Source organism: Phodopus roborovskii, unplaced genomic scaffold (assembly GCF_943737965.1).
Source record: "Phodopus roborovskii unplaced genomic scaffold, PHOROB, whole genome shotgun sequence".
Classification (NCBI taxonomy): domain Eukaryota; kingdom Metazoa; phylum Chordata; class Mammalia; order Rodentia; family Cricetidae; genus Phodopus; species Phodopus roborovskii.
In genome coordinates this window covers 122,136-149,649 of record NW_026126058.1, presented here as the reverse complement: position 1 = coordinate 149,649, position 27,514 = coordinate 122,136, and the positions used below count along the sequence as shown (strand labels likewise).

Here is a 27,514-nt window from a genome sequence, read left to right as displayed (position 1 = left end):
CAAAGGACATTTACCAAAGCATCATTTTTTTCTTCACTTTAAGAGCTAATTTAAATTCCTGCCCTCTAAAGGACAGGTGAGCATCATGGGTAGATATGGGGGATCTTATATAATGTCTCTTTGAATTATCTTAATTATTTTGAAACCTTCTAAAGGCTAGAAGAACATATTTGTCCTCCTGTGTTTCCTAGGGAGTACTGTGTCTTAAAAGCCAAACAAACAAAGCTAGAAATGGAGTTGGTGGTAAGAAATTTATTGTATTCAAAGCCCTGAGTTTGATCCTCAGCACCAACAAGAAAAGGGAAAGAAAGAAAAGAAATCCAATCCAGAAATGTGTATATTTCTTTAATGTTGGTTTGCCTTTCCTTGTGTGCCAAGACATAGCTCTTTTCTTTTTCTTTTTTAATTACTGCAAGAAAAAGCATTTCTTTGTTAAGCTAGTAAATGAAACCCAATAAGAAGGATGACCTGGGTCATCAGGATCCTGTGTTTTCACTATACTCAGTTCAGTTAAATGTTTGCTGTCTGTCAGCATTTGCCTTTGTTACTGAAAGTCTGTTATGAAGAGTCATGCAATTATTTATCATTTATAAAATTGCTCTAGTGAGCAATCAGGCCTTGATGGCATACTAGAAGCCTGTTAAAGCAAAAATTTCGTGTGGGTGATGAATAAAAGACATGTTCCAAGAGAACGTCTGAGGCTATGAAACATGCATGAGAACTTGAGTGGGATTGGGGCAAAAGGAACGGCCAGGTAGTGGGAGAGCAGGGTGAAAATACCTGCAGCTTGGCAAGCATGTGAGACCAGACAAGGGAGAATAGACATTGTTCCATGTTCCGATCACCAAATGGCCTTGCCCACACTAGGGGAGTGGTAATAAAGATTTTAAGTCAGTGAAGGTTGGAGAGCATTTAAGGGGATATCATTAAATTGGAAATCTTTCTTCCAAACAAGGTACTGGTTACGGGGGGTAAGCATTTGAGAGTGAGGGTGCTAAATGCTTGCCCTATGATGGGAGCACTCATATGCATTTGCAAAGATTTAGATGATATAAGCCACTGTCATTTGATGATAAACTAGATATATTCGGAGATGGGAAGAAGGATCCTGAGTTTCTGGCTAGCATTCACTGAAATTTGGAATTGGGAACAGGTCCAGGTTTAGTAGAGGAACATTGAGAATGCTTAGGCATTCTGTCTGAATACATTACATTTTTGTACTCCCATTTTATGTGTCAGCTAAATATTCATGGAAGGCCTATATGACTTACTGAGGGGAGTAGGTATTCTATGTTTTATGGAACTAAAAGAAAAAATAGAATTTGTTACGTAGGAATTTAACACTGACTTGGCTTGGAGACAGTTTTTCTTTCTCTAGAGGAAGTGTCACTTTAAGATGCCATTTCTCAGTTTGAGATGTGTTTCAGTTGGTAGAGTGCTTGTTTGGCATGTACAGAGTCGGGGTTTCATCCCCAGCACCTTGTTAAAAAAAAAAAAAAGAGCATGGGTATTGTAATGTGGAGATGGTTTAGTCAGCCAGTTGATTAGGTGCCTTTCATAGAATCATGAAGACCTGAGTTTGGGTCCACAGAACTTACATAAAAATGAAGGGCTTAGTGACTGTGCCTATAACCTCAGCACTGGTGATAGGCTCAGCTAGCAGAGAGAGTTGTAACTCTGAAACTTTTTTTGTCAGTCAACCCAGCCAAATTTATGAGTTTCAATTTCTGTAACAGACCCTGTCTTTAAAAAGTTGGGGGGGGGCGGCAAGAGAGATGGCTCAGTAGTTAAGAGCACTTACTCTTACAGAGGGCCCCAGTTCAGTTGCCAGTATCCACACGGTGGCTTACAACTGAATATAACTCCAGTTCCAGGTGATCTGATGCCTTCCTTTGCCATCCATAGGCACTGTACGCATGTGACGTATACAAGACTTAGTGTAATGGTACATGTCTGTGATTGCACTGTTTAAATTTATACTCAGCTACACAGCATGTTTGAGGCCTGCCTGGCCTACATGAGACCTTCCCTGCAGGGGTCAAAATGAAAAGAAAAACAAAACAAAAGCCCAAGGAAAAATATGGAAACTATTCTTCATATCTATTTTGCTTGCATGTTATTAATAAAGTATTAATATTTTTATAAGACTACTCATTTTAGAGTCTGAGCACAAAGTCATAAATACATTAATTGTTCTTATATTTATTGTTAAATATTAAGGTTTTCTGAAATTACTCTTGGCATATAAAGAAATGCAAATAGAGAGCAGTTCCAAGTTAATACCAATGCTTCTATCTCAACAATGTAAACCTTACTAGCAGTTTTGCTGGCTCTTGATGTAGCTGGTGGTTCTAAGTTAGATTTGGCCAAATCAAAAGCATCTCTGAATTTTCAATAGAAAAGTAAATAATATATTTTAACAGCTTTTGATATATATCAAATACATATACACATATATTTATAATATGTGTATTGTGTACTTGAGTATGTTCCATGTACTCAGTGCCCATGGACACCAGAAGAGGGCTTTGGATCCCTTGGAACTACTATTTTAGGTAATTGTAAGCCGCTCATGTGGGTGCTGGGAACCAAGCTCTAGTTCTCTGGAAGACTTCTCACCCACTGAGTTTTCTCTGCAGCCTCACTCTTGGTCTATTTTGTTATGTGATATTTTAAGGGAATCATTGTAAAAGTTAAAGTAACTATTGTTTTATTAAAATGCCTGTAGATGTTTTAATGCCATGATGAATAGTTTTAATTTTTTTTTTTTGGAAATGGATCTTTTAACTTTTACATTTCCAATTAAAATTTCTTGGTGTCCTACCCCTAAACAAAGAAATGTATGTTACTATTGACTATTGGGAAAAGCAATATTATCATCTCCCAGAGATGAGTCCTTTTATTGGTTATCCAGTACAGGGTGGTCAGCCCCCCACCCACACACCAATTTTCACATACACACACACACACACACACACACACACACACACACACACACACGTTTATAGCTAACATAATAAAAAGAGACTATCAACTTTAGAATAGAAAGAAGGAGGAGGGGTTTTAAGGGAGAGGTTGGAGGGGAAGCAATGTAATTCTATTTCAATTAACAATGAAAAAATAAATTTAAAAATTATTTTATAACATATTAATTAATTATACTATATCAAATATAGTAATTAATATATTAAATCTGTGAGGAAAACTTTGCCTGATATCAGATGATTCCAAGCATTTCCAGGTGCTTAAAAAGTGATCAGTATAAAAGTAGGGTTTTTTTGGTTTGGTTGGTTGGATTGGGGTCTAGGATTTTGTTTGTTTGTTTGTTTTTTGTTTTTGAGACCTGGTCTCACTGTGTAGCCCTGTCTGTCATGGAAACCCCTGTGTAGACCAGGCTGGACTCAAACTCACAGAGATCCACCTCCCTCTGCCCCTCAAGTGCTGGGATTGAAGGTGTGTGCTAGGTGACCAGTTTTTGATTTAAAAAAAAAATGTTTTTATAAGGGAAAATATCTACAAGGGAACACCACAGAATTGTTAAAAATGAATAAAAGTTATGAATTAAATATTTTCAAATGAATATTTAAAACGAGTAGCAACAGTCTTGGCATTTGGTGCTGGATAATTTCTTGTTGTAGGAACTATCCTATTCACTGTAGGATGAAAAGCAGCACCGATGCATCTCTTCTCCTATATTACAACTAAAAAGCAGTCCACGATGTTCTGGGAAGGGAGTGCAATTTTTATTGTAGAGACAACAGTTGTAGAAAAAAAATCTGTGGTAGTAATGATGCATTCCAATCTCAGGATAAGTTACCTCTGGAGAGGACCAGTGATCTAGCTGAGTAGATAAAGGTACCTACTACCAAGCCTGATCTTCTGAGTCCAATACTCAGGACTCATTTGGTGGAAGGAGAAAACTCAGTCCTGCAGGTTGTCTTCAGACATCTACACAATCAGCAACACCCCCACCCCACCCCACCACCCTACTACCCCACTACCCCACCACTCTAGTATCACCCCACCCCACCACCCCACCACCCCACTACCCCACTACCCCACCATCACTCCACCCCACCAACCCAGGACCCCCACCATCCCACCACCCCACCACCACCTCACGCCCTCCAGCTCCACTCCCATCCCCACTACCACCACCACTTCTGCCACTACCTCTACCAACCTCACGATAAATAAATAAATAACAAAAACATTTAGTTTTCCTTTAAAAATTGCCTCTTGAAAGAGGCAACTGGGAATGAGCAAAGCTAAATTTGGGGTGTTTTGCATTTCAAAAAGCAAGGGTGAAATGAAGAGCAAAGAAGCCCAAGATGTGGTCTACTGCCAAGTCCAAAAGGAGTGTACATGTCTTTCTGTACATTTGCATGATTAACCTGTTTTCAGTCCTGTGGTATATCTCATACAACATCTGTTGCACTTTTCAACTTCCCTCATGCATTTTCAACTAACTCTCATGCACTGTTAAACAGTATGTTATAAGCTTCTGTGAACACGAGCCAGCTTCATTTACTCTCTCATGTCAAACACGGATGCAGCAGACAACCTTACCAATAGAAGAGACCCAGCAGGCATTTGTTAATTGACAGATTCAGATGTCTTTACTCCTGCTTATTATACTCTATTGTTTTCTTCCTGATTTAGTCTCAAATACTTAAACTTAGTAGTAAATCCAGCTAAACAATCCATATAAACAAACTATGGTAGGAATCCAATATAGGTCACATGCTCTAGCTTTTATCATTGCATATAATGAATGATAGTTTTTATCTCTGTGGAAGAGACAGTACATACACATGTTGTCCACGGGCTGTAGAATTCATCTGGTGCTTCAGTTTACTTTGATTTTATAGTTTACAATTTCAGTCTAAGTTATTTTTGAAGGATTTCATAAAAGTGAAAGAATAATGATGGAAATAATGAAGTATTTATATATTTACTTTAATAGGAATATATATTAATATAAATGATTTAATAAAGATAATAACAGCATGATTGGAAAACTATCTGAAATATTTGTTAGTGTTAACATGCACGTCAAAATAAAAACATAGAATTGAAGTAATGGTCCTTCCTTGGTAAGTGGTAGTGATAGGTGTAGTGTATGTGTGTGTGTTTGTGTGTGTGTGTGTGTGTGTTAAAATTCCATGCTTGTGAAATTACTTCCAGAATCAATTAGGTTTGAAATCACACTTCTTCTATCTCTTACTGTGGGACTGTGTGTTCTTGGTACTCTTAGCTTATAGATGTTTTGTTTTGGTTTTGTTGCTTTTTTTGCTTGTGTGAAGCAGGGTTTGTCTGTGGTTTTGGAGGCTGTCCTGGAACTAGCTATTGTAGACCAAGCTGATCTTTAACTCACAGAGATCTGCCTCCCTGTGCCTCCAGAGTGCTAGGATTAAACATCACCACTGCCCAGCTTAGTTTATGCCTTTATACCATGAAACTCGGCATTCTTATCTCTGTTTTAGGTTATTATACATAGTTATGGATTTCAAAATGGCCTCTTCATGCTTATGTGTCTTTTTTTTTTTTTTGCTTCAGAATCCTCATCTCTAAAATGGGTAGGACAAGATCCTCAGAGTAGTAATTTGAGGATTACATGAAATAATCAATGGGAAGTGTTTAGCGTGGGGCCTGACACAAAAAATATTAAAAATAGTAATCGTAATCTAAAATAAAGCTTATCTTGGCCTTGTATTATGGTGCATACTTATAAATCTATAATTTAAGAAGTAAAGGCAGAATGATCAAGAGTTAAAGGCTAGTCTTGGCTACATGAGCTCCTGCCTTTAAAAAAGAATAAGTAAATTTACCTTTTCAGGTGTCATAGTAGCCAATTAAGTAAGTCTGTGACTGTAAGGTTTTGTTTTTACTGAATGGACATGTGAATGTATGAACACAGACTGTTGGAGGTCTTTACATACAAATATAGAATAATTTAAAATACCTTGGTTATCAAATTGTATTATTTATATTTAGATAAAGAAAAGTATTTCTCTTAAGAAAGAGCTTCCTCAGAGAACGATTATGAAATTAATTATTGAGTATAACCTTTGAAAGAGCTTAATCCCTGACTAGCGAACTAAGATAGGATTGGTGATTTCTTTTTCCTGTTGTGTCATGCAGCATGCTGAATATTTTAACCTAGAAAGCAAAATGACTTGGGAGCTTTAGACACTCAGCAACAGGAGTGAATTATAGTCACAAGTCTCTGTCAACTATGAATGGTGATCTCTGTTTTTTGAATGGAGTTGAGATCGTGATGTAAGAATAGCTATAGGCCTTCCAGATATTTTTCTGTTCCTTACTACTCATAACATATATTTTTTTACTTTTTCTCCTCCCCCTTCCTTCCCATGCCTTTTTTTTTGTTTGTTTGTTTGTTTGAGACAGTCTCATGTAAACCAGGTTGGTCTCCAAACTCCTGCCTCTAAGTCCTGAATGCTGAAATTACAAGCCTGTGACACCACACCCAAATTAATTTTTTTCTTTCTCTGAAAAAAGAGAAACTTATTCAAGGAAACATTAAATGCCTCAACATAGAGATAGTATAATCCAGAAATCTTTATCTAAAAATTATCTCATCTTTGTATCTTTGCATTCCAAAGTAATCTTAATCCAATTTTGAGATAGAATAAAGGATGAGATATGGAATTACCATTAATGAATTATTAATGAATCGTGGATATATTTTATCTCATTCTTAGTTTACTGCTTAAAATGTCTGTCTGCTTTGAAGTGCCTCATTTTAAAAATAAGCAGGGCACTGAAACAAATAGATTATGTCTATCTTGCTAACTACAGCTGGTGACATTCTGTTGCAGACGTTGTGGGGGCTATGGCATACTTTGGGGGAATAAACTGAATTTAAAACACAAATTCTTCAGTCATTTTTATATATTGTCTTCCTTGCCTGCACTGATATTATGTATACCATCACAGGATAGTGGTAGCACTAATAATAACAATCGACATGTCACTTCCTGCCTCTCCATTAAGAACCCATGAAGATATTTTAAAAGAAAAACAGAAACTTTTAATGGTACTGTAATTTTTTTTTTTAAAAAATGCAAAAATTGGTGACAAACTCCAGGGAAAATTTCATTAGCAAGAGTATATTAAAAAGCAGCCTTGAATGTCGTGTTATTTATTATGCTTTCTGAAACTAGCTGAGGCAAAAATAGCCAAAGGGAGCAGGAAAAGACCTGCACCTGTTAAAAGAGGCTGGCTGAGAGACAGCCATCTCAGCAAGCAACTGGAGTTCTCAGTTTTCCACCAGCCCTTTTAACATCCACATTGCCATAAAGAGACTACATAAAGTAAGGCAAGAAATAGAGAAGGCTTGGGTGAGATGTATAACATCATCAGAGAAATGTGGGAGCCACCAATACCACGGTAATGTGCTCTAGAGCCCACACAGGAAAGAGCAAACGGCACAAGGAGGGTGTTTGTTTTTAAATCAGGCTCTGAGTTTACCCATCTTTATTTGTAGTTCAGGTGGCTGAAAACTCCATCTACCCAGTTTGCTGCCAGGTGCCAGTCATGTTGAATTTCTTTCCATCTTTGTAATAAGCATGAGGTAAAAAAAAAAAAAATGGGGTGTGGGTAGAGGAGGACTATGAAATGAGGAGTCAAGATAAAATGTTGCCTTGAGATTGAGAAGCAGCATCCAGTCATGAAAATGACTTTTGTCTAACAAGCAGATGATTTCAAAACATCTACTTTGTCACCTGAAAGGGAACAGTGGAGATTTGCCCTGTATAGTGTAGAATAAACTGAACCAAGTCAACAAATTCAGGACTTGACTGACATAAGGGAAGATGAAGAAACCTAAAATGGAACATATGAAGAACAAAATTGATTCCATTTTAATAGTTCACTGATCTTGAATAATTCACTCATTGAATGGTTACTAAATACCAAATATCTACCATGTGCCTAGTACAGTAGGTATTGGTGATGTAATACTGAGAAAAACAGATTAAGCAATTATGAAAGGAACACCTGCAAGATATAAGGTTTATAGTGGAAATTATTAGAAAAATTGAAGTAGAAACAATATTCAAGGCTATTAGAAGAAAATCTTCTGAACATGAATACTTTTCAGGTATTAGTTCAGAACACAGACACATGTGTTTCTTCTAGAATATAGGCAGATGATTTCATTTTTTTTTTATTTCTAGGTTATGAAATGACCTGAGATAATCAAGGTGTAAAAACTAAATAAGTTACAAGATACATTATCTAGACTTTCAGTATCCCCCATGGAAAGGCTTTACCCTCCCTGGGGAGCAAAAAGGGTATGGGATAGGGGGTCAGTGGGGGCAGGGGGAGAGAGGAAGGGGAGGGAACTTGGATTGACATGTATAACTAGATTGTTTGTAATATAAATAAAAAGTTAAGTTTTCTACTTTGGAGAAAAAGCCATACTGGATACAGACTTCTTTTCTCAAAACCAGAGACCATTATGGTATTCTTTGCTCTCTGTTTGGAGCCTTCTGTGCTGTCGGTATAATTTATGTTAGGAAACATCAGGCCTTTGTGGGACAGGGGAGATGGACATGTTTGGGGTAGAGGGAGGCCAGATGACAATGTCAGATGTCATTCATCAGATGCCAAACACCTTGTTTATTTTAGAGATGGTCTCTCACTGGCATGGTGATCATCAAGTATGCTAGGCTGGCCTCAGGGATATGCTGTCTCCATCTCCCTAGTACTGAGCTTACAAGCTCATTCTGCCAGGCCTTACTTTTTTTTTTAACATGGGTTATAGGGATCAAAGTCAAGGGTACATGCTTGAATGGCAAAGCACTTTACCAACTAAACTATCTCCCCAGCATTAGTAAGCCTTCTTTTAAACCTTTTTTTCTCTTGAAAAAAATAGCCACTGTATGATTTCTTACAAGACTTTTCATTCGTAATAAGCATATAGATTTCCAGTGTTGTTGATGTAAGTGGCACTTTCCAAGGTTTTGCTACAAGCATTCAGAAAATCTATAAGAATGCAAGGTTCTCTTCGTCTAAATTAATTAAACTTTCCCTCTTCCCTCCTTTCCTGACTCCCTACCTCCCTTCTTTCTTTCTCACATTTTCTTTTTAGCCTCACAGATGTTAAACTAAGCATCCCTTCTACCACTATGCTGAATCTCAAGCCATTCCATAAATTCTGTACCTGCTCACTTGCTGCATGGGTGAGGGTGTTCACATGATAGGAAAATAGGGAAGTGCCTCAGAAAACTATTCAGAGATACATTTGTGATGGAACAAAACTAATGCAAATCAAGTATTTAACTATGTGAAAACCATTGGAGAAAGGGACTTTTAGTAAATGGTGAAGCCACTGAATATGTAAATGAAGTTGACATAATAGCCCATGTACCTATAGTTATGTTATGTTTAACAGCCAAAACCTGTTCTTAGTTTGATTCAGCCAAGTGACAAGTAAAACAGGATCTAGAACTCTAGATTAGTGTAAAAGTTTAAAGTAACTTAAAGTGGTCTGGCATAAGAATAGATAGTAAGTAGCCTAGTAACTCTAGAATGTGTCTATAAGGATGCTGAGATGTAATAGTTACAAATCATCACTAAAGAAGACTGGAAAACTTTTGAAATTATATTAAATTTAAGTTGCTCACTTTCATTTACTAAAGTAAGTTATAATTGGGTAAATATTTAAGAAATGAAGTCATTAAAATATAAAATGCATAAACATGAATAAACATGTTCAAGTAAGGGCCTGGGGCACAAAATGATGAACATTAATTACAAAGGCCAGTTATATCAAATTTGGTATTGTATTATACTATAAAATAATAACCTTAATTAGTTCAGTTTGGCAACAAGTTTTCACCCAAGAATCACTAAAAACAACCAACCAACCAACCCTGGTGGAGTTCATTTTATTTGCCAGGTAATAGAAAACTTCTCTAGTCAGGGTCAGCAAGATGGCCTACTGATGAAAGATACTTGCTGCCAAACTGGAACAACCTGAGTTTGATCCTTGGGATGGACCTCCATGATGGAAATAGAGAACCTGTCCTCATCAATTTTTCTCTTACCTTTACACTTGCACTGTGGCATGCATCCCCAATCCCTAATAAATAACCAAATGTAAGTAAAAAGTTTTTTTAAAAACTTATCTGCTATTATCATTGAATTAAAAATGTTTTTTTAAGTAATGATAGGCTATTTTGGTGCTGATCATGAACTGGATATTATACACTGCTCAAAGGAACTGTGAAAGTGGTGTGTTCAGGCATGAGAGCTTGGCAGTAAGTCTTAGGAGCCTTCAGCATTCATGGTCTTTGAACCATCTATATTACTACAACATATGCTCTGGAAATGAAGATGTCCCTGTTGGACATTGTTCATTGATAGACTGTTTAAATGACCATCTATTACAAATGGAGCTTTAAACAGTTATTTACCAGTAGGTATAAATTTTACTTATATAATACTAGGTGACATACACAGCAATGATTCCAAGTTGATAAAAATTACTGACGAAAGTATATCACACTGTTAATGGTCTGGATGTCTTCTTTGTTTATTTCTTTTATAACCTGTACTTTTGAAGACATTGACAGTTCAGATTTAGCTTTTATGCATATAATGGCAGTGTCTGTTCTTTGCCTCTTGCCACTCCCCTTTCTTCTCCATCCTTGGCAATGTCTCAAGGGTCATAAGAGAGGGTTTTGAAACAAAGAAATGGTGGATGGAGATGGTGATCTGTGTCTTTGCTTTGCTGTCCCAGATACTTGGGATCCCTAGTTGGGATTGGAGAATGATTTTTAACTCTGTTTCTCTTCCCTTTGCAGGAAACACATGAAATTGTGGCAATCAAGAAATTCAAGGACAGTGAAGGTATCTATGCACTTGTACTTCTATGTTTTTTTTTTTTAATAAAATGTGGATGGGTGGGGTTTAGTTGGTTAGACCTGTGGTTTTTAAAATCATAATCTCAGGGATTGAATGTAACTTATTTATTTTCATGCTTTACTTTGAAATACATCATACCTCATGATATTAGAACATCTATTTTAATTTGGAAACAAGGGTGGAATTTCTTGCTCCAAAGGCAAGATAGACATCTCCTTAACTGCATGTTTTCATGTAATATATGTAGATTACAAGGGAAAAGCTGATTAAAAGCAAGTGCATGTGTAGTTCCCACAAGTAGTGAATGCTGTGAAAGATTTGACATTTGGTCACTGTGTTCTCCAGCTCCTAGGCAATAGCAAGAAATACAAGGATAAGTGGGCGGCAGTATAGAGATGGGAATTTTTTATATTTAGAGCTATTTACTGGGAGAATAAAAGTTATTAAATAAGAAATACCATATTCGGAGGTCTTGAACACACTTCTAGACTCTATCAAATGGAGTATTAAAATTCTCTGCTGGGCAAGAAAGTTTCAAATAAAAGATTTTACTAGTGCATGTGTTTGGAAACCTTAGCTGTTAACTTTTACCCAGACAAACAAGGACTGGTAATGAATGTTTATATGGCTTTTATAGAACTTGAAGTAGCATTTTTCGCAATTCTTAGTACAGGAACCCAAGTAAGAATACTTACTAAATCCTAGTCTAGTTTCATTTCTATTCACGTACTATACTATAATGAAGCAAAAGTCTCACAAACTCATATGTTAATGAGGTACTCTGTTTTCTGCTTTCCATTATTTATGTAAAACCTTAAAAACTAGTGCATTGTGACATTGAGTTGCAACCTGCCACATTGAAGAAAAAAAAAAAAGAAACCGGTAAAAAATGTCAGTGTCAGCATTGATCTAATGTGAAGCCTAAGATAGACAACATAGCCTGACTTCCTTGGTACATAGTGACTGAGCACTTTAACACAGCAGTCTCTATATTTACAAAGAGTCTCATCACCCTCACCTCAGATACATAGAAAGTATGACATAACAAAGAGGACTTGCTAATAAAAGCCTCCTAGGATAGCTTCCACAGAATTTGTTGTAACTCAGCTATGATGTGCTACTTATGTGGAGCAAGTGCTTATTACCCAGGACCCTGAGCAGCCGTTGTGAGGGCATTCTTAAAGGAAGGCACTGGGTGCACGTTTTGGCTTCTTCTGGGAGGCTGTGTGCTTGGAATTATGTGCCTTTGTGCTTGTGATCTAATGGACGCAGTTGCCTCTGGTGAACCCACTGTGAGACCATTGGAAATAGGCTCATTGTACAGTGATTTTAGACTAATGATAAGTGACCCAGAGACAAGTGATGATCTAAAATGAGTGATTACATCAGAAGTTCAAAGCACTGCCCTTGTATGTGTATAGAGACATCTGACTATATTTACCTCTAAGGCCACATTGGCAAGCTGAAAATTAATAATTGTCAGCAGATCTTTGAATTTTTTTCTGTCATAGAATCTCATGTAGCCTAAACTTGCTTAAAATCCTGAGAGATTTCATATTGCCCTCTGTGTTTTTACCTTGCTCCCCTAGCAAGAATACTGTCTTAATAGAAAGAAATAATACATGTGTGGTGACCAACTCTTTTGGAGTGCGAGTTATATATGAATAGTTTCTTTGTCAATTGAGCTCCATTGTAAGCTATTATAATTCAAAATATCTTTTACTATCTAAATTTCAACCAGGTCTAATTATAATAAAAATAAGTGTTCTGATAATAATATTCTCATTGTCTAGTAGCCCTTAACAATTCTTTTTATTAGTTACTATGAAAATTCATATTATAGTGATGATTATTCAGAATTAAACATTCCCAAATCTTTGAGAAAATAAATGAAATAATTCTGTAAAACAATGTTAAAATTAAGTTGAAATGGGGCCTGTGTTGACTGCTGTTCACATTAATGTTTCCTCAAAGTCTAACTGATGATATGCAGGGAGTATGTTTGAAAATATATACTATATTCTGGTAGCTTTAAAAGATTATAATACTGTCCTGTTAAGATGATATGGATCCAATAAATTGTCTAAAAGTTTTTGAAATATTTTTAACTTTAATTTAAATAAATTTTTATTTAATTTCAAATTTAAATTAAAATTTATTTAACTTAAGTGAAGTATATTACTGTTTTATTTTAAAATATGTTTTCAAGAGGACCACTTTTTAGTGGAAAGATTTTTATTACCCAAGAATAACTGATTACTGTTTAAAATAAGACCCAAATTTTCATAGTAAATAAAAGGCTGAAATTATGAAAATAAGTTTGATTTATAGTAAACACAATTTCAATCACAATAGCAACTGTGTGCTTTGGAGGACTGGGTATTATCTTTTAAGTAGGAAGTCAGTTTTTACACTAAATTTGCATATTAACTCAAAATACAGCAAGAGGTTTTGTCAGTTTTCTCTTTTAACATGTCTGTCTCTGTGTTTAAGTTTTAAAAAGTGTTTTAGAATTACTTTTATATGTATGAGTGTTTTGTCTACATGCATGTATGTTTGTATACCATGTATATGTCTGATGAACATTTAGGTAAGAACAGGGCATTGGATTCCCTAGAACAGGAGTTATGGGTCATTGTGAACCACCAAATGGGTGCTGGGAATCAAACAGCAACTACTCTAAGCTCTCAGCCATCTCTTCCCCCTCCTCCCCCCCCCCATATGCTTTCAAGTTTTTATTCCCTGACTATGAGCTGATACAATTCATTCTGTCAGATCACTTATCAGTGTCTTTGCCTATGCCTTTCCCTGAAAGACTTTAATACTCTGGATAAAGACAGAAACTTTTGTTAAGAGACAGAAGATAGGCTGGATGTGTGGCTCAGTGGTAGTCTTAGATTCAATTCCCAGCTGCCATTGCCACTCCCAAATAAAAGATATGTTTGAGTGACAACAAATTTTTATCTGAGACAACTTCCTTTGTTAGTTTTTATTTTTTTAAAGGTATCTGTTTCTTGACACATCATAAATCTGGCATTTCAGAGAGAAATGTTAACAATACTCTGAATGATGATATAAATTTGTCTTTTCATGTATGCTTCCATAGAGAAATTAAATGTCAAATACCTACCCATTCAGAGGTCTCTAGTGAATTAATTCTGTTCATTATTTGGATATTCTGAGAACAAAAATGGACCACAAACTCCAAAGATATGGGGGATTCTTTGATGAAAAGATAATTTTCAGGTTGTGTATAATAATTATTTTAGCTAAATTCTCTTTACCCTTCCGTAACTACAGCCTTGAATATTGACATCAGATGCTAATCTATTACGGTCAGATCATCTATTTGGTTGTTTTCTGTATGAGTTAGTATACTTGTGCCATATTTTGGTGTCTGGAGATCATAGGAAAACTTTGTATGTCAGTTCTCTCCTTTCATCTTACTCAGGTCACCAAATCTTAGAGGCCCTGAGCCATCTCACTAGCCTTGGGTCATATATATATATATATATATATATATATAATCTTATTTTACATATCAATCCTAGTTCCCTCTCCCTCCTATACTCCCATGCCCCTCGCTAACCCCCCATTCCTTCCCCCATCTACTCCCTAGGGAGAGTGAGGCTTTCCATGAGGGATCATCAAAATCTGTCAAGTTATTGTGGTAGGGTCTAGCTCCTTCCCCGTGTATGTAAGCTGAAAGAGTATCCCTCCATAGAGAATGTGCTCTTGAAGTCCTTTGGCGCACTAGGGACACATCCTGGTTCCACTGTCAGAAGTCCCTTAGACTGCCCAGACCTTCTTAACTGAGACCCATGTTCATGGGGTCTGGTTTGGTCCTATGTTGGTTCCCCAGCTGTCAGTTGGTGTCCATGAGTTCCCGCTTAATCAGGTCAGCTGTTTCTGTGGGTTTCCCCAGCCTGGTCTTGACCCCTTTGTTCATCACTCCTCCTTCTCTGAAACTGGCTTCCAGGAGTTTGTCTCAGTGCTTAGCTGTTAAGCTCTGCTTCTGTTTTCTTCAGCTACTGGATGAAGGCTCTAGGATGGCATTTAAGGTAGTCATCATTCTCATTATATGTGAAGGACATTTAAGGTAGAGGAGAGCAATAAAAGAGACATATCAATAGAGGGAGCCATTATAGGTTTAAAGAGAAATCTGGCACTAGAGAATTAATTGTACAGAAACCCACAAGGATGAGCCCAACTAGGAATCTAAGCAATAGTGGAGGGTCATCATTCTTATATAAAGACATAAACCAAATTTATTTAATAATCTTGGAATAACAATTTAAATTAGGTTGTTTTGGAGTAGCAATAATTATAAACACTGTCTATTAAACCTTTCAGAGAACATGTAGTCAGAATTTATTTATTATTATTATTTTTTTACTTATACTTTGACCATCCTTTTAATTCTTTGAACCTTTCTTTGATGAATGAAAACTTCTCCTTACTTATCACATGGCCTCAATACATGCCTAACTCCAGTGAGCTGTGCAGCCATCCATGTTTAATTGTGGGGCAGGGTGGTGTGGTACTAGGTAATTTCTCCGCTTTTATATCAAATAAAATTGCTGACATTAAATTTTTGCTTTTTTCTACAGATAAATATTGTCTCTTGAAATGAGTATATTTATTTCTTTAATTATTATGAAATGTTTAGTTAATCATTTAGTCTTCCTTCTAGTTGATTCCATTCTTACTTTTATCTAGAGACTAGAAAACTTTACACTGCTTGCTTCATTTGTATAATACTATAAAACAAGAATTCATGAATCCTAAAATTCAAGAAACTGAATTCTGTGTAAGAGGGGCCTTGAAACAAAATTTCCAATCTTTATTATATAAAGAATGCATTGATGAGCTGTACCCCCTAGTTACTCCTGGTACTATCTTTTTATGCCCAAACCAGATCTCTTTCAAACCTCAGGGATTCCTGTAAGATTTGGCGACATTTCTGTACCTTTTGTGATTTCATAAATTTTCTCTGTTCTCTACCTTGTCCTTCATCTCTAAAGATTGAAGTGTCTTTATCTTTTTTGGTACATAAAACAGTAACATCACCATTCAAACCTCCATGGCCACACTGATTGCCCTGCTGTTGCTGTCCTGTCTTCTTCAATCAGAGCTACCAAAATCAAACATGGTACCCCTATGGTTTTATTCAAGGATGGATTGGCTTTTCTTTTTCATTATATCTGTTTAAAGGTCTGTTTGGGGGGCCCCTTTGGCTATACAAAGATGTCAGGTTTGTGATTTCACAAAGTAGGTTACAGCTATTCCTGGATCTCTTTTCCAAACCCACGGTTCTTTAAAAATAGGGTTACAATAGAGTTTCTACTGATCTTTGAATTTTTCTTTTCATTGCTGGCTTATCTTTGAATTCCTTTTGCTCCTGTGAGCTTTCTCCTTAAAAACTGCTATCTTTTATTTTAGTGAATCTCTCGATTTTTTTAGGTGTGTTAACTTGACTCAAGAAGGTTAGATTTTTGTTTGTTATTACTTGGCTTCTTTTTTTGTTCCTGTCACTTTGTCCTTATTAGGTTGGGTTGTATGCTTACTGCACATAACTTTTCCATAGTTATTTTTTACTTTGATGGCACTCTTCAATGGTAACTATTTTTGTTTTGTTTGAAAGAAAACAAAACAAAATAGTGCTTTGTAGCTCAGGATAGCCTGAAATGAAATTTTCATTTATTCATTCTTTCTTTCTTTCTTTCAATTGATCAATCAATCAATCCTGTTCTTTCCTTTTCCCTCTTTTCCACCCTTGCCTCTTCCCTCTTCACTATATTTTGAAAGAGGACCTTTAAAATCATTGCTGGCCTAGAACTCACCATTTAGCCAAGGGTGTCTTTGAACTTGTAGCAGTTCACCTGTCTTAGCCTTCTGAGTGCTAGCATTATAGATGTGAACCACTTGGCTTGTCTTTTTTCAGTGGTGCCTAATGATGAAATTGGTTAGCATTCTCATTATCAGGTATAGAAACATTGACTTTTTGAACTAGGAGAGGCCTTTAGAATAACCCAAAGTAACTGAAGTTCCACTTTATAGGTGAAAGGCTGTTTTGTTTTTCTGAATACCTAGGAACTTCACTGACTATTTCTCCTGGCCATACTATGTTCTTTGGCTATATGGCTTACAAAGTCTAGGTGTCAACCTACATGTTGTGACTTACTCTCCAAAGTTCACTGTGATATACCATGCCACCTAAGTCCTGATGTTGAACTGAAGACATGACGCTGAATGTGTCTCAAGTCCATGCACCCTAGAAACTTAGTTATCCTTTTTAGTGTTCAATCCTTTTTTATAAACTGAGGAAAATAGCATACATAACAGATAAAAATTATCTTAGGTAGTAGTGATTTGGGGATGGGAGGGTGGAAGGTGCTGGTTTTCATGGATTGTGCTATGATTTGTAATGTTTTGCCACTTTCTGCTTGTTTTAGAAGAAGGGCATGTGTCAGTGAAGTGTGTATTAATTTTCTCCATCATCTCATCATTTAGTACCACAATTTTCACTATCAAGTGTAGAAAAGGCTAGAAACCTTAAAAGTACTTACAGAAACAAAATTATAGGACATTCCAAATATTGACAAGTACATAGTTTGCTTTCACTTTGGGAATTAATAATTCCATTTCCTGCCTGTTCCCAGTCATTACAGTCTAATGCTTGGCTGCTTACTTATGGCTGGCATAAAGGAGCCTCATTTCCTTAAAAGGCAGCTCAAATGAGGTTATTTTTGCACATTACACCCTAAGTGATGTTTGTATGTGCCTGCCTCCCCTGTGTGTGTGTGTGTGTGTGTGTGTGTGTGTGTGTGTGTGTGTGTGTGTTGGTACTGAGAATTGAACTAAGGGCTTGTACCTGCTCAGAAAGTTTTCCACCAAGCTATATCCCAGGCCGCCTTCTTACTTTTTTTTATTTTATTTTATTTAGAGACATGGTCTCAGGAAGCTACCCATACTGGCCTTAAGCTTGGAATCCTCCTGCTTTAGTCTTCCAAGTAGCTAGGATTACAAGCTTGTGCCACTAGGCCTGGTTTAGTATGTGCTTCTTTTTGAAAAATGATTTAACTTCTTTCTCTCTTCATAGATTTTTCAGAATAAACCCTTTACTTTATCCTTTTATAACTCCACTTTGGTGGAGACAGTATGAAAGAATGGTGTATTTATCAATTACCAAAATTCAATGAGATTTATCATCAGAAAGTCTTTGGCTAGAGGGATGGCTCAGTTGTTAAAGGCTAGGCTCACAACCAAAGATAATAAGAAAAATTTTAATTAAAAAACACAGAATTTTAGATTTATTTACTGATGAAAAGTCTATATTCAGAAACACTTTAATGAAAAAACCACAACGTTCTAGATTTATTTACTGATGAAAATGTAAGTGCCTTGCCCATAGTTGCATGTTACAGCATAAATTGCTTAAAAGGCAGAATCTAAGTCTAGATCTCCATAATTCTATTGCAGTTTTCCTTCTTTCATCACTATTTTAATTTGGACATTCCACAGTTACTTCTTTTATTAGCACAATGAAACTGCCCCAACTTCATAATAGTGCATAACACCCTCTTTTTGCTTGCTTTTTAAATGCCAAGAGTTCCCAAGCATTTGATTAGGGAAGAAATATCAGCTCTATTTACTTAGCAACTTTGTACTCCAGTATAGTTTGTTGATCTCCTTAAGGATTTTGTATGTAGACATATACACTGTTGTCTCTAAATGCTATTAGTTTTCTGGAGTCCCCATTTTTAATATTCTAGAAAAATCATGGTCAGAGAGGAAAAAAAAGGAAAATAAATTCTTTCTTTTACATTATCTCACAAGCAGGCCTTTCAAAGTCCTCAAAAGAAAAGGGGAAAGCACTCTACTCAAAATTGAGGGGACAAAGTTTAATTGTTGGCCACCCTTTCCTTCCCACTTCCAACATCTGAAGTTGGGTAGAGCTAGACATATGCATGAAGATCTCCTCACAGGCCCAGCTCAAGCATTTCTATTAGGAAGCTCCCATTGTTCACAGTTCTGCAAAGTTGAGTGTATATTGTACAGAAGAGCTTAATCAATCAGTAAGGAATAAGTAGCATGTTGAGCAGCCTCAGTCCCAAAGTCCAAATGTGAAATGTATTCAAATATACAACTCATTGAGTGCTTGTCTGATGTTGTAAGTAGGAAATTTCATACTTGACCTCATGTGATATGTTGAAGTCAAAACATAAGCACACTGAAAATATGGTATAAAGTTGCCTCCAGGATACAGGTAGATGAAAGATAATGAATTTTGTATTGGAATTTGAGTTCAAATCTCAAGATCTCTCTCTCTCATACACACACACACACACACACACACACACACACACACACACACATACACACACACACACTCTCTCTCACACACACACCACAACACAGACAGCCCCCCAACATGCTTACATGTGTGCATATTTACACATGAATCAAAAATATATAAAATTTGAACTACTACTTGGTCCTAAGCATTCCAGGTGTCAGGGATACTCCACTTGTATCAAGAAACATGCTGAGCTGCTCTGTGAGAAGAAAGCCCTGCATATAGTGATACAGAATGGTAGCATGACGAGTCATGCTACTTTAGGATCTGGGGAATCCCCTTGAGGAATGAAATTTTACTACAAATCCTGAAAGAACCAGTGCTGCTAAGAGCCAGGGTAGAATTCTGAACATTCTGGGATGAGAGAACAGGGGAAATGGCCCCATGTTGACAAAGGTTAGAGCTGTTTGGGTAACTAAAAGTCTAAGATGCAGAGGACACGCAATTGGAGACCCTGATGAAGTTTCTTGTGGAGGCTGGTGGTTGTTCCCAGGCCTAGTGGCTGGGGCCACTGTAGTACTCAGCAGTAATGAAGACCACCAACTTACACAACAGCTAGCCCTTCACAAATTCAGGAAGTCTCCAGTTGCATGTCTCCCATTCATCCTGCCTTATGGGATTCACTGTCCAATTCTTCTCCCTCATTGAGGGGTGGGTCACTGCTTCTGCTATCATTGGCCTTCTGCATGGGCAGCATCCATGTCCTTTACTAAGCTGTGTCCCAGCAATCTCCAATTGTTTCCTAGCTGAAGAGTACCAAACTTATAAAACCAGGGCACAGAGAAGATTGTCATGGCTTCAGCAATTCCACAAAGACCTGCTTCTACCAGCCTCTTTTTCCTCAGCCTCTTTAAACTCATTTTGGAGAAGGGCTGGATGAGGAAGCTGGACAGAAAATTAGATTATTAGTATTTCATTCTGCATTTAGAATCTTTCCCTTTCCCCATCCCAGTCCCCAGTCAACTTTTTCCCTCTTGGGTGTCTTGTGTACACAGCATACCTTTCTGAAAGCCATAGGTTTTCCTGTTCCTGTCATGGAATTTCAGTTTCTTTCTCTTCAGACTTAAAGACATACTTGAGATTACACTCCCCACAGCATAATTGCCCAAGCCTGTATTCTGGCCTCTAGCCAAAGCCTTGAGGCTTAATGTGTTTTTGAATTCATAATTTCAAAGTTTTAGAGTGGAAATATGGCATGTTATATAGCACTCTGTAATCAAGGCATATTTCTATAGCATAGACTATGAATATTCATATTAAGCAGGTTAAACAAATACCATAAAGAATCTCATATCAATTTTGTTTTGCCTCTGCATGAATTTGTCACAAACTTAAAACAGGTTCAGTTTTCCAACTAGGGACTTGGGAATTACGAACCTGTATTCTTGAACATAATTATTGAAAACACACTGCTTAGAATTTCCCAGTCACCTCTGAAGCTATCAAAAGCACATATTTAAAGTGAAATATTAGCCTCTTGTTTGCCTGCCCATTTATCCATTTACCACTAATGTGATGTCTGCCCTTTCTCTATATCTGTAGAGGTTATCACAAGTGAAAGTTGATGGTACAGAAGGGCAGGTACTAGTACAGCATAAGTTCTCCATCCCAGAACAGCTACACCATCTGGGATACACAGATGGATATGCCATGAGAAGGCTGCAGGAACCCAGAGCAGCTGCTGTTCAGAGAAATAGACACTCTTTAGAATCCCCCGTGATTTGGCCATGAACTGCGTCATGAATGTCTGATGTACAACCTGTGCTCACTGAAGTGATTCACAAGCAGCTAGGAGAATAAAATGCTCTTTTAAGCTAAAACTCGAAGCCAACCATAAGACATCAAGTGCTACATGTACCGGACACAGAATCTCCTCTGTACATTGATGGGGTTGATTCTCAGAACTCTTTTAAACATTGTCTTCCCCAATATAGAATGTTAGGGCTACAATGATGATGAATTCATATACTATGTCTGTAAATCTATGATTTGGTACAACCAAAAGAAAATACGAGCAAAACATGGGTTTGAGCTATATGAAGATGCCTTTTCTTTGTTGTTCATTTTGGTTGGGGCTTTTTTGGTACCTCATAGCCCAGGCTGGGCTGGAACTTACCATCCTCCAGGCTCAGCTTCATAAGTGCTGGGACTGTAAGTGTGCACCACCAGTCCAACTCGGCCTTTAAGTTTCTCATTTTCTTTCTCTCACCAAGAAAATGTGTGGACTTCATAAGTAGAAGATGTTGTCAATGCCCTTAAAATTCTTTGAATGGTAGCTTTGACAGCTTTAATGTATTTTCTCTTCACCATTGCCTTGAATCTAGAAAATGAAGAAGTCAAGGAAACGACTTTACGAGAGCTTAAAATGCTTCGCACTCTCAAGCAGGAAAACATTGTGGAGCTGAAGGAGGCCTTTCGTCGGAGAGGCAAACTCTACCTGGTGTTTGAATATGTTGAGAAAGTAAGTCATGAATCTCCAGTGTGCAGATTCACGTTATTTTTGTTTGTTTGGTTTTGACACTATTGAAGAAATACCAACACTAACACAGAAAAGGAGATTTTTGAAGAAAGTAGTGTTACTTTCAGTGGATTCATAATCTGAGGTTTCTTAAAACTGAGAATATCTCCCACAGTCACTAGATGTCCTGAAATAGGTTTAGGGATTTTGTACAATGTAGAAGCATTCAGGTTATTTTAAGTGTAAACAGCATAGTGATATGGCTTCTGAAGTCTTAGAGTCTATGTACAAAAAGTGGTTTTCAGATTAGTTGTATTTCAATTAAACATGAACAAAAGCTCTGTGGGAGAAATGGGTGAATGGGCAGTATGATAAAGGATGGTAGAGACACACACCAGATCCATGCAAATAGGAGCTGGGTTCTTCAGTAAGACCTAGGATGGTGAATACCAAAGCAGAGACAGTCTTTTTCTGAACTGCCAGTACTCTGGCTTTCTTGAGGGAAGTGTAAGGTAAGGCCTGAAGCTGCTGTTAAGATCACTAGTAGCACTTTGTAAAGAATGTAACTCATTAATGATTGTTTTAACATTGTGATCTAAGGGCAAAAGGTTAGCTGTCTCTGAATTTCTTAGAGAGCAACTGATTGAGCAGTTGGTTTCAGCTGATTAGAGTAGGAGAAACCAGAAGCCTGGAGCCTGTTGAAGGTTTTGTTGCTGTGTAAATAGGTGGCTTCTAATGATTTCATGGGCTGTTACCTAACACAAATTAAAACTGGAGAGGCTGTTGTTTGCTGTTAGGTCAAGTCCCTGATGTTTATTATGATGTAAGTGACAAGAAAGCAATGTTTTCAAGACCTGACCTGGTAATGTGACTTTGAGTTCATTCAGCATTAACGAAGTATTTTTTGAAATAAACCATGTAAAAATAATAGCTGTTGTTAGCAACTATTATTAAAATATACAAGACTCTCATTTATATATACATACATACATATATATATATAAATGTATGTGTGTGTACATATATATATTTTTATGGAAATAATATTTCATAGATGTTATGATCATGGGTTTTCCCTCCCCCAACTCTTCCTAGCTACTTCCCACCTCCTGATCCACCCAACTCATGCCCCTTCTTTCACTCTTTCTCTTTAGAAGACAAACAGGCAAGCAGTAACAATAAAAATGGTATTAAAAAAAAAGAAGAAAATGCACGCACACACATATGCACAAAAAATAAGACACTCCCAAAACATAAAATTGGAAATCACAATATACAAGCAAATGACTAGTAAGACAAAGAATAGCCAAACAAAACAATATGAGACAAAAAAAAGTTTACAAAAATATCATTGAGTTTATTTTGTGTTGGCCATCTACTAATGGCCACCCTTAAGTGTGGTTAATATACCCAGTGAAGGTTATCTTTTTAATCAGTTATTGTATGTTGCTTTCCCAAAATCTCTTTATCTGTATTAGTTTTGGTATTTCCCTATCAAAATAAAACTAATTTTTTTGTTTTAAGAAAAATATTGCTGTACTAGGATTACAGAAAAATAGATTGTTTATTTTCTAGTTATTACAAATGCTTGTACCATTTTTAGCTTTCACTGCCAAATAATAATGAAATTTGACACATCTAGTCTTTCAATCTCTCTCTTTCTATTTCTGTTGTATTTATGGTAGTAGTTTATGATAAATAACAATTTAGTTTATCAAATACAGATAGTTCTTCTGCATATCTGTTTTCTCTCTGGGAGGAGCAATTTGGCTTGCCTGAGATCTGTCTGCTCCCAAGTGACAGTGCTGCGACCAGTATTCCAACCTTCTGACACTGATACCTGGGCTTCCTTCCCTCCCCCCACTAACCATTATACCTGCCCACCAGTGACAGTGCCTGTAAATCTACAGTGATTCTCAGGAGCATAAAGAGAAAGATGCTCAAACTGAATAGGAAGCTTTTGGCTGAGACCCACAATTACAATGCCTTAAACAAAATGGGAATCTCTTTCTTTCTCACAAATACATACAATGGGAGATAGCATAGGACTGAAGGGCAGCTCTGCTTCCTTGTCTTTAGTGTCAACTCCAGCTGTCACATCCTGTTAGCTAGTATGTAGTTACAAGATCACATTTACAGCAAGGCAGAGAGGAAATGTACTCATTCAGAGTATTATGTCCATGGTTGAAAATTGTATTCCCTATAGAGTAAGGAAAAATGGCTGTAGAGCATGATAATATCTCCTTAGGAACCTTGAATAGAACAAAAACTGAGAGATAACCATCTTTTCTGTACTATTCATCAATCATATGCCTCCTTGTTCTTGGTGTCTCCTATATATTTGTTAATTAGAAAAAGGCAATTCGCATAGAGATTTAAAAAGCTGCAAACCTTCTTTTTGATATTTTAACTGAAACCATAACTACATATTGAATCCTCTATAGAGGTATGTTGAGGTGTTTTATATATTGATGTTCTGATTAAAATTCTCATTAGTCTTTATTGCATACAACATGTCCATAAATGCATCTATAAATGGAAGCATAGTCTCAAAAAACTAGAAAGCCATCTCTGTGCAGAACCTATAAGTATTTATGATTATCGGTTGCCAGCACCTGTTCCTTACCCATGCTTTATGCATGTCTGTCACCATTGACTAGACAGTAATGCATTTTGTGGTTCTCCTTTGTTAGGTATTTCCAAACTATTAAACACGATTTTCATATGTATAGCAACTCTCTTTTTAAAGAAACATTATTTCAGTGGTTAATAATGATATTTAATTATGTTAAGATTGTTGAGAACCCTCACAACTTTTAGGCGGGTTTTATCTAGCAGTGTTTCTCATATTAGACAAAGCTGAGCAATATAAAAATATTTTGGGGGGCCTAGAGTTATAGCTCAGTGGTAGAGTGCTTAGCTAGCAATTCAAAAATAAAACAACAATTAACAACAAACCCAATAATGCTAATACAAGTGGATGGTACCTCTGTTTTTCTTTAAGTTAGAAATGCACAATAAGTGTCTAGTGCAGTCTGCACTTCAGCATCCAGTAAGAATAACCATGGTTCAGATGCATCTCAGCACCCAGTGGGGACGGCCATGGTTCTGTTGGTACAAGTGCAGCAGAAGTGCTCTGTATAGATGTGTAGATTCTTCAAAAGACATGTGTCCTAGTTTCATTTACGTTGCTGTGACAACATATCCTGACAAAAAAGCAGCTTAGAAGAGAAAGGTTTATTTTAGCATGAAAGTCCAGGTTATATTCTGTCAGTGGAGGAAAGTCATAGCAACAAGAGCTTGAAGCAACTAGTCATATCCACAATCAGGAATAGAGAGAAATGAATTCATGCATTCTAATGCATAGCTAAATGCTAAGCTAGCTTCCTGTACTTTTTCTACAGTTCAGAAACCCAGAAATAGTGCCATGCACATTCAAGCTGGGTCTTTCCACATCAGTGAAGGCAGTCATGACAATCCCCTACACACCTGCTCACAGGCCGTTCAGATCTAGGCAATCCCTCATTGAGACTCCCTTCTCATTGTGTCAACTTGACAATCAAAACGGAACTATTATGTGTACAATAAAATTTCATAAAATCAGTTCTTTTCTAATGCTTCATCAAGAGCATCTTTAGCTAACAGTTATTTTGTTCTTTATGTAATGGAATGGCAAGGGTCTGTTGGATTGAAAATCTCATTGCCTTGATTCCTATTACTGTTCCAGCAATTTTCCCATTGTTACTGTGTACCATCAGTGTATATGCCAGTAGTGAAAAGGCAAACATCTGAGCTTTGTGATGAAGATGATGTGACTTCCTGAGTCTGGGAGTTGCATCTGAGCCTCTGTGTATCCCCAGGTTACCCTTTGTCAGCTGTTTCCCTATATGGGTACCTCCCACCAATAAGCTAAAGTTGTACTGTGAGCCCTATTGATTGTGTTTTGCAGAAGAGATGGTGACTATTTGGATAATGTGGTAATACAATGAAGTTTGACTTAATATTTCTGTTGTTTTTGGAGACAGGGTCTCACTATGTATTATCTTCTACGTGCTGTGTGATACACATGCATCACAATACCTGACATACCAGAAATTTACATGAACTTTATACAAAATATTCTCTGACTCCAGATTGAAAGTTTTTGAATTGTTTGGGACTTGTGTGTTACTTTAACAATATTTTATCCTTTAAAATATTTATATCATTTATGTGTGGGGAGGGGGTGCAACAGTGCAGATGAAGGGACCCAAGGACAATTTTGTGTAGTTAGTTGTCACCTTCCACATTTATGTGAGTTTCAGGATCAAATTCAAGTTGTCTGGTTTGCATCAATTAGGCAGTGAGTGTCTTCACTTGATAAGATATCTCACTGGCCCTCAATGGTATTTTCTAGCATGTTTCAATTTTTATACCAAATATATAAATCTCTTCTCTCTTTCTCCCACCTTCCTCTTTCTCATTTCCCCCTCTCAGTAGTAGAGGGAGAAGTAAGGAGTGAAAAATGTAATTTCTCTTAAAGGGAAACTTTTATTTAATGCACTACCCTGGTCTACCACAAACTAAGTTGTATATTAAGTGCAAAACAAAAAATATGCATGCTGTATATTGGATGAATCCTTATCTAAGGTGCTATAGGTTATTAGTACATAATTGATAGGCTTACCTAATTTTAAAGATGGATGGCTCTGTATTTACTTTTAGAATATGCTTGAATTGCTGGAAGAAATGCCAAATGGAGTTCCACCTGAAAAAGTGAAAAGCTACATCTACCAACTCATCAAAGCTATTCACTGGTGCCACAAGAATGACATTGTCCATAGAGGTAAGTGTAGGACTTTTGAGATGAAAAATCCTAAATAAATCAGCTAAAGTTAAAGATGTACTGTTATAAGAATATTTGTAATTAAGCATATTTTGTAAGTAAAGATATGGGAAACCCTTTGCTCTTCGAGTCTCCCTGTATACCAACCAAAGGGCAGCATACAGGTTTATTTGTATGCTATCTCTATTTGTATAACCAAGTCTGCTATGTCTGTAGCAATACTAGTGAGTCAGCAGATGAAAATTTTGAAGCTTATTCTGGGTGGAATAGAGGGGCAAATAGATAATTTCCATAGCCTTTATGTCTTCCAGATAGACAAGAGAATGTGAACCAACTCAGAAGCAGGTTATATAAGTGGCCTTAAGTCACTGACCCTCCAGTAGAGTCTTGTATGGAAATGATTATATTTCTCTATACTATATCACTTTTTCTTTAACACCACAAAGTCAGTGATTTCAGAAATAAGAAAAATTATTTGGTTGGTGGCATATTGTCTAATATCTGTTTTCTAATAATCTCACACTGGAAAGTTTACAGCAATGGGACACAATTTGTTAATAAGAAAGCTAAAATGGTCATCAGAAAATGTTATACTTCAGTATGTTAATGAGGAGCTGAATTAAGTGTATTTCCATTATAGGACTGTGATTTGATTAAATGGTAGGAAATATAATTCTGAGCTGGGGCTGTAAATCGTAGAGTGCTTCTTGACTAGCATGTGTACTTTGCTTTGATCCCCATGATTGGAAAACACAATTCCATGATTGGGAAATCTTTACATTCCACTGCCTGTGTGTTCACCTCATTTTCATCTCTACCATGTAATATAAATAGTAACTACTATACTCTAAAAACAAAGTTGTAGTCAGGCAGGACAGTATATACCTGTATTCTCAGCATTTGAGAAGTAGAGACAAGAGGATTGGGAATTCAATATCATCTTTGACTACATAGGAGTTGGAGGCCAGTCTGAGAT

At 36.7% G+C, this 27,514-nt stretch overlaps 1 protein-coding gene across 1 annotated transcript in view; it reads left to right on the top strand.

Annotated features, from left to right (window-relative positions):
- Positions 1 to 27,514, top strand: part of Cdkl5 (cyclin dependent kinase like 5) — a 115,353-nt gene that overhangs the window by 36,857 nt on the left and 50,982 nt on the right. The window contains exons 3-5 of the mRNA XM_051179371.1: positions 10,836 to 10,881; positions 21,580 to 21,716; positions 26,418 to 26,538. Coding sequence (XP_051035328.1) covers positions 10,836 to 10,881; positions 21,580 to 21,716; positions 26,418 to 26,538 — 304 coding nt within the window. The remainder of the gene's footprint in view (positions 1 to 10,835; positions 10,882 to 21,579; positions 21,717 to 26,417; positions 26,539 to 27,514) is intronic.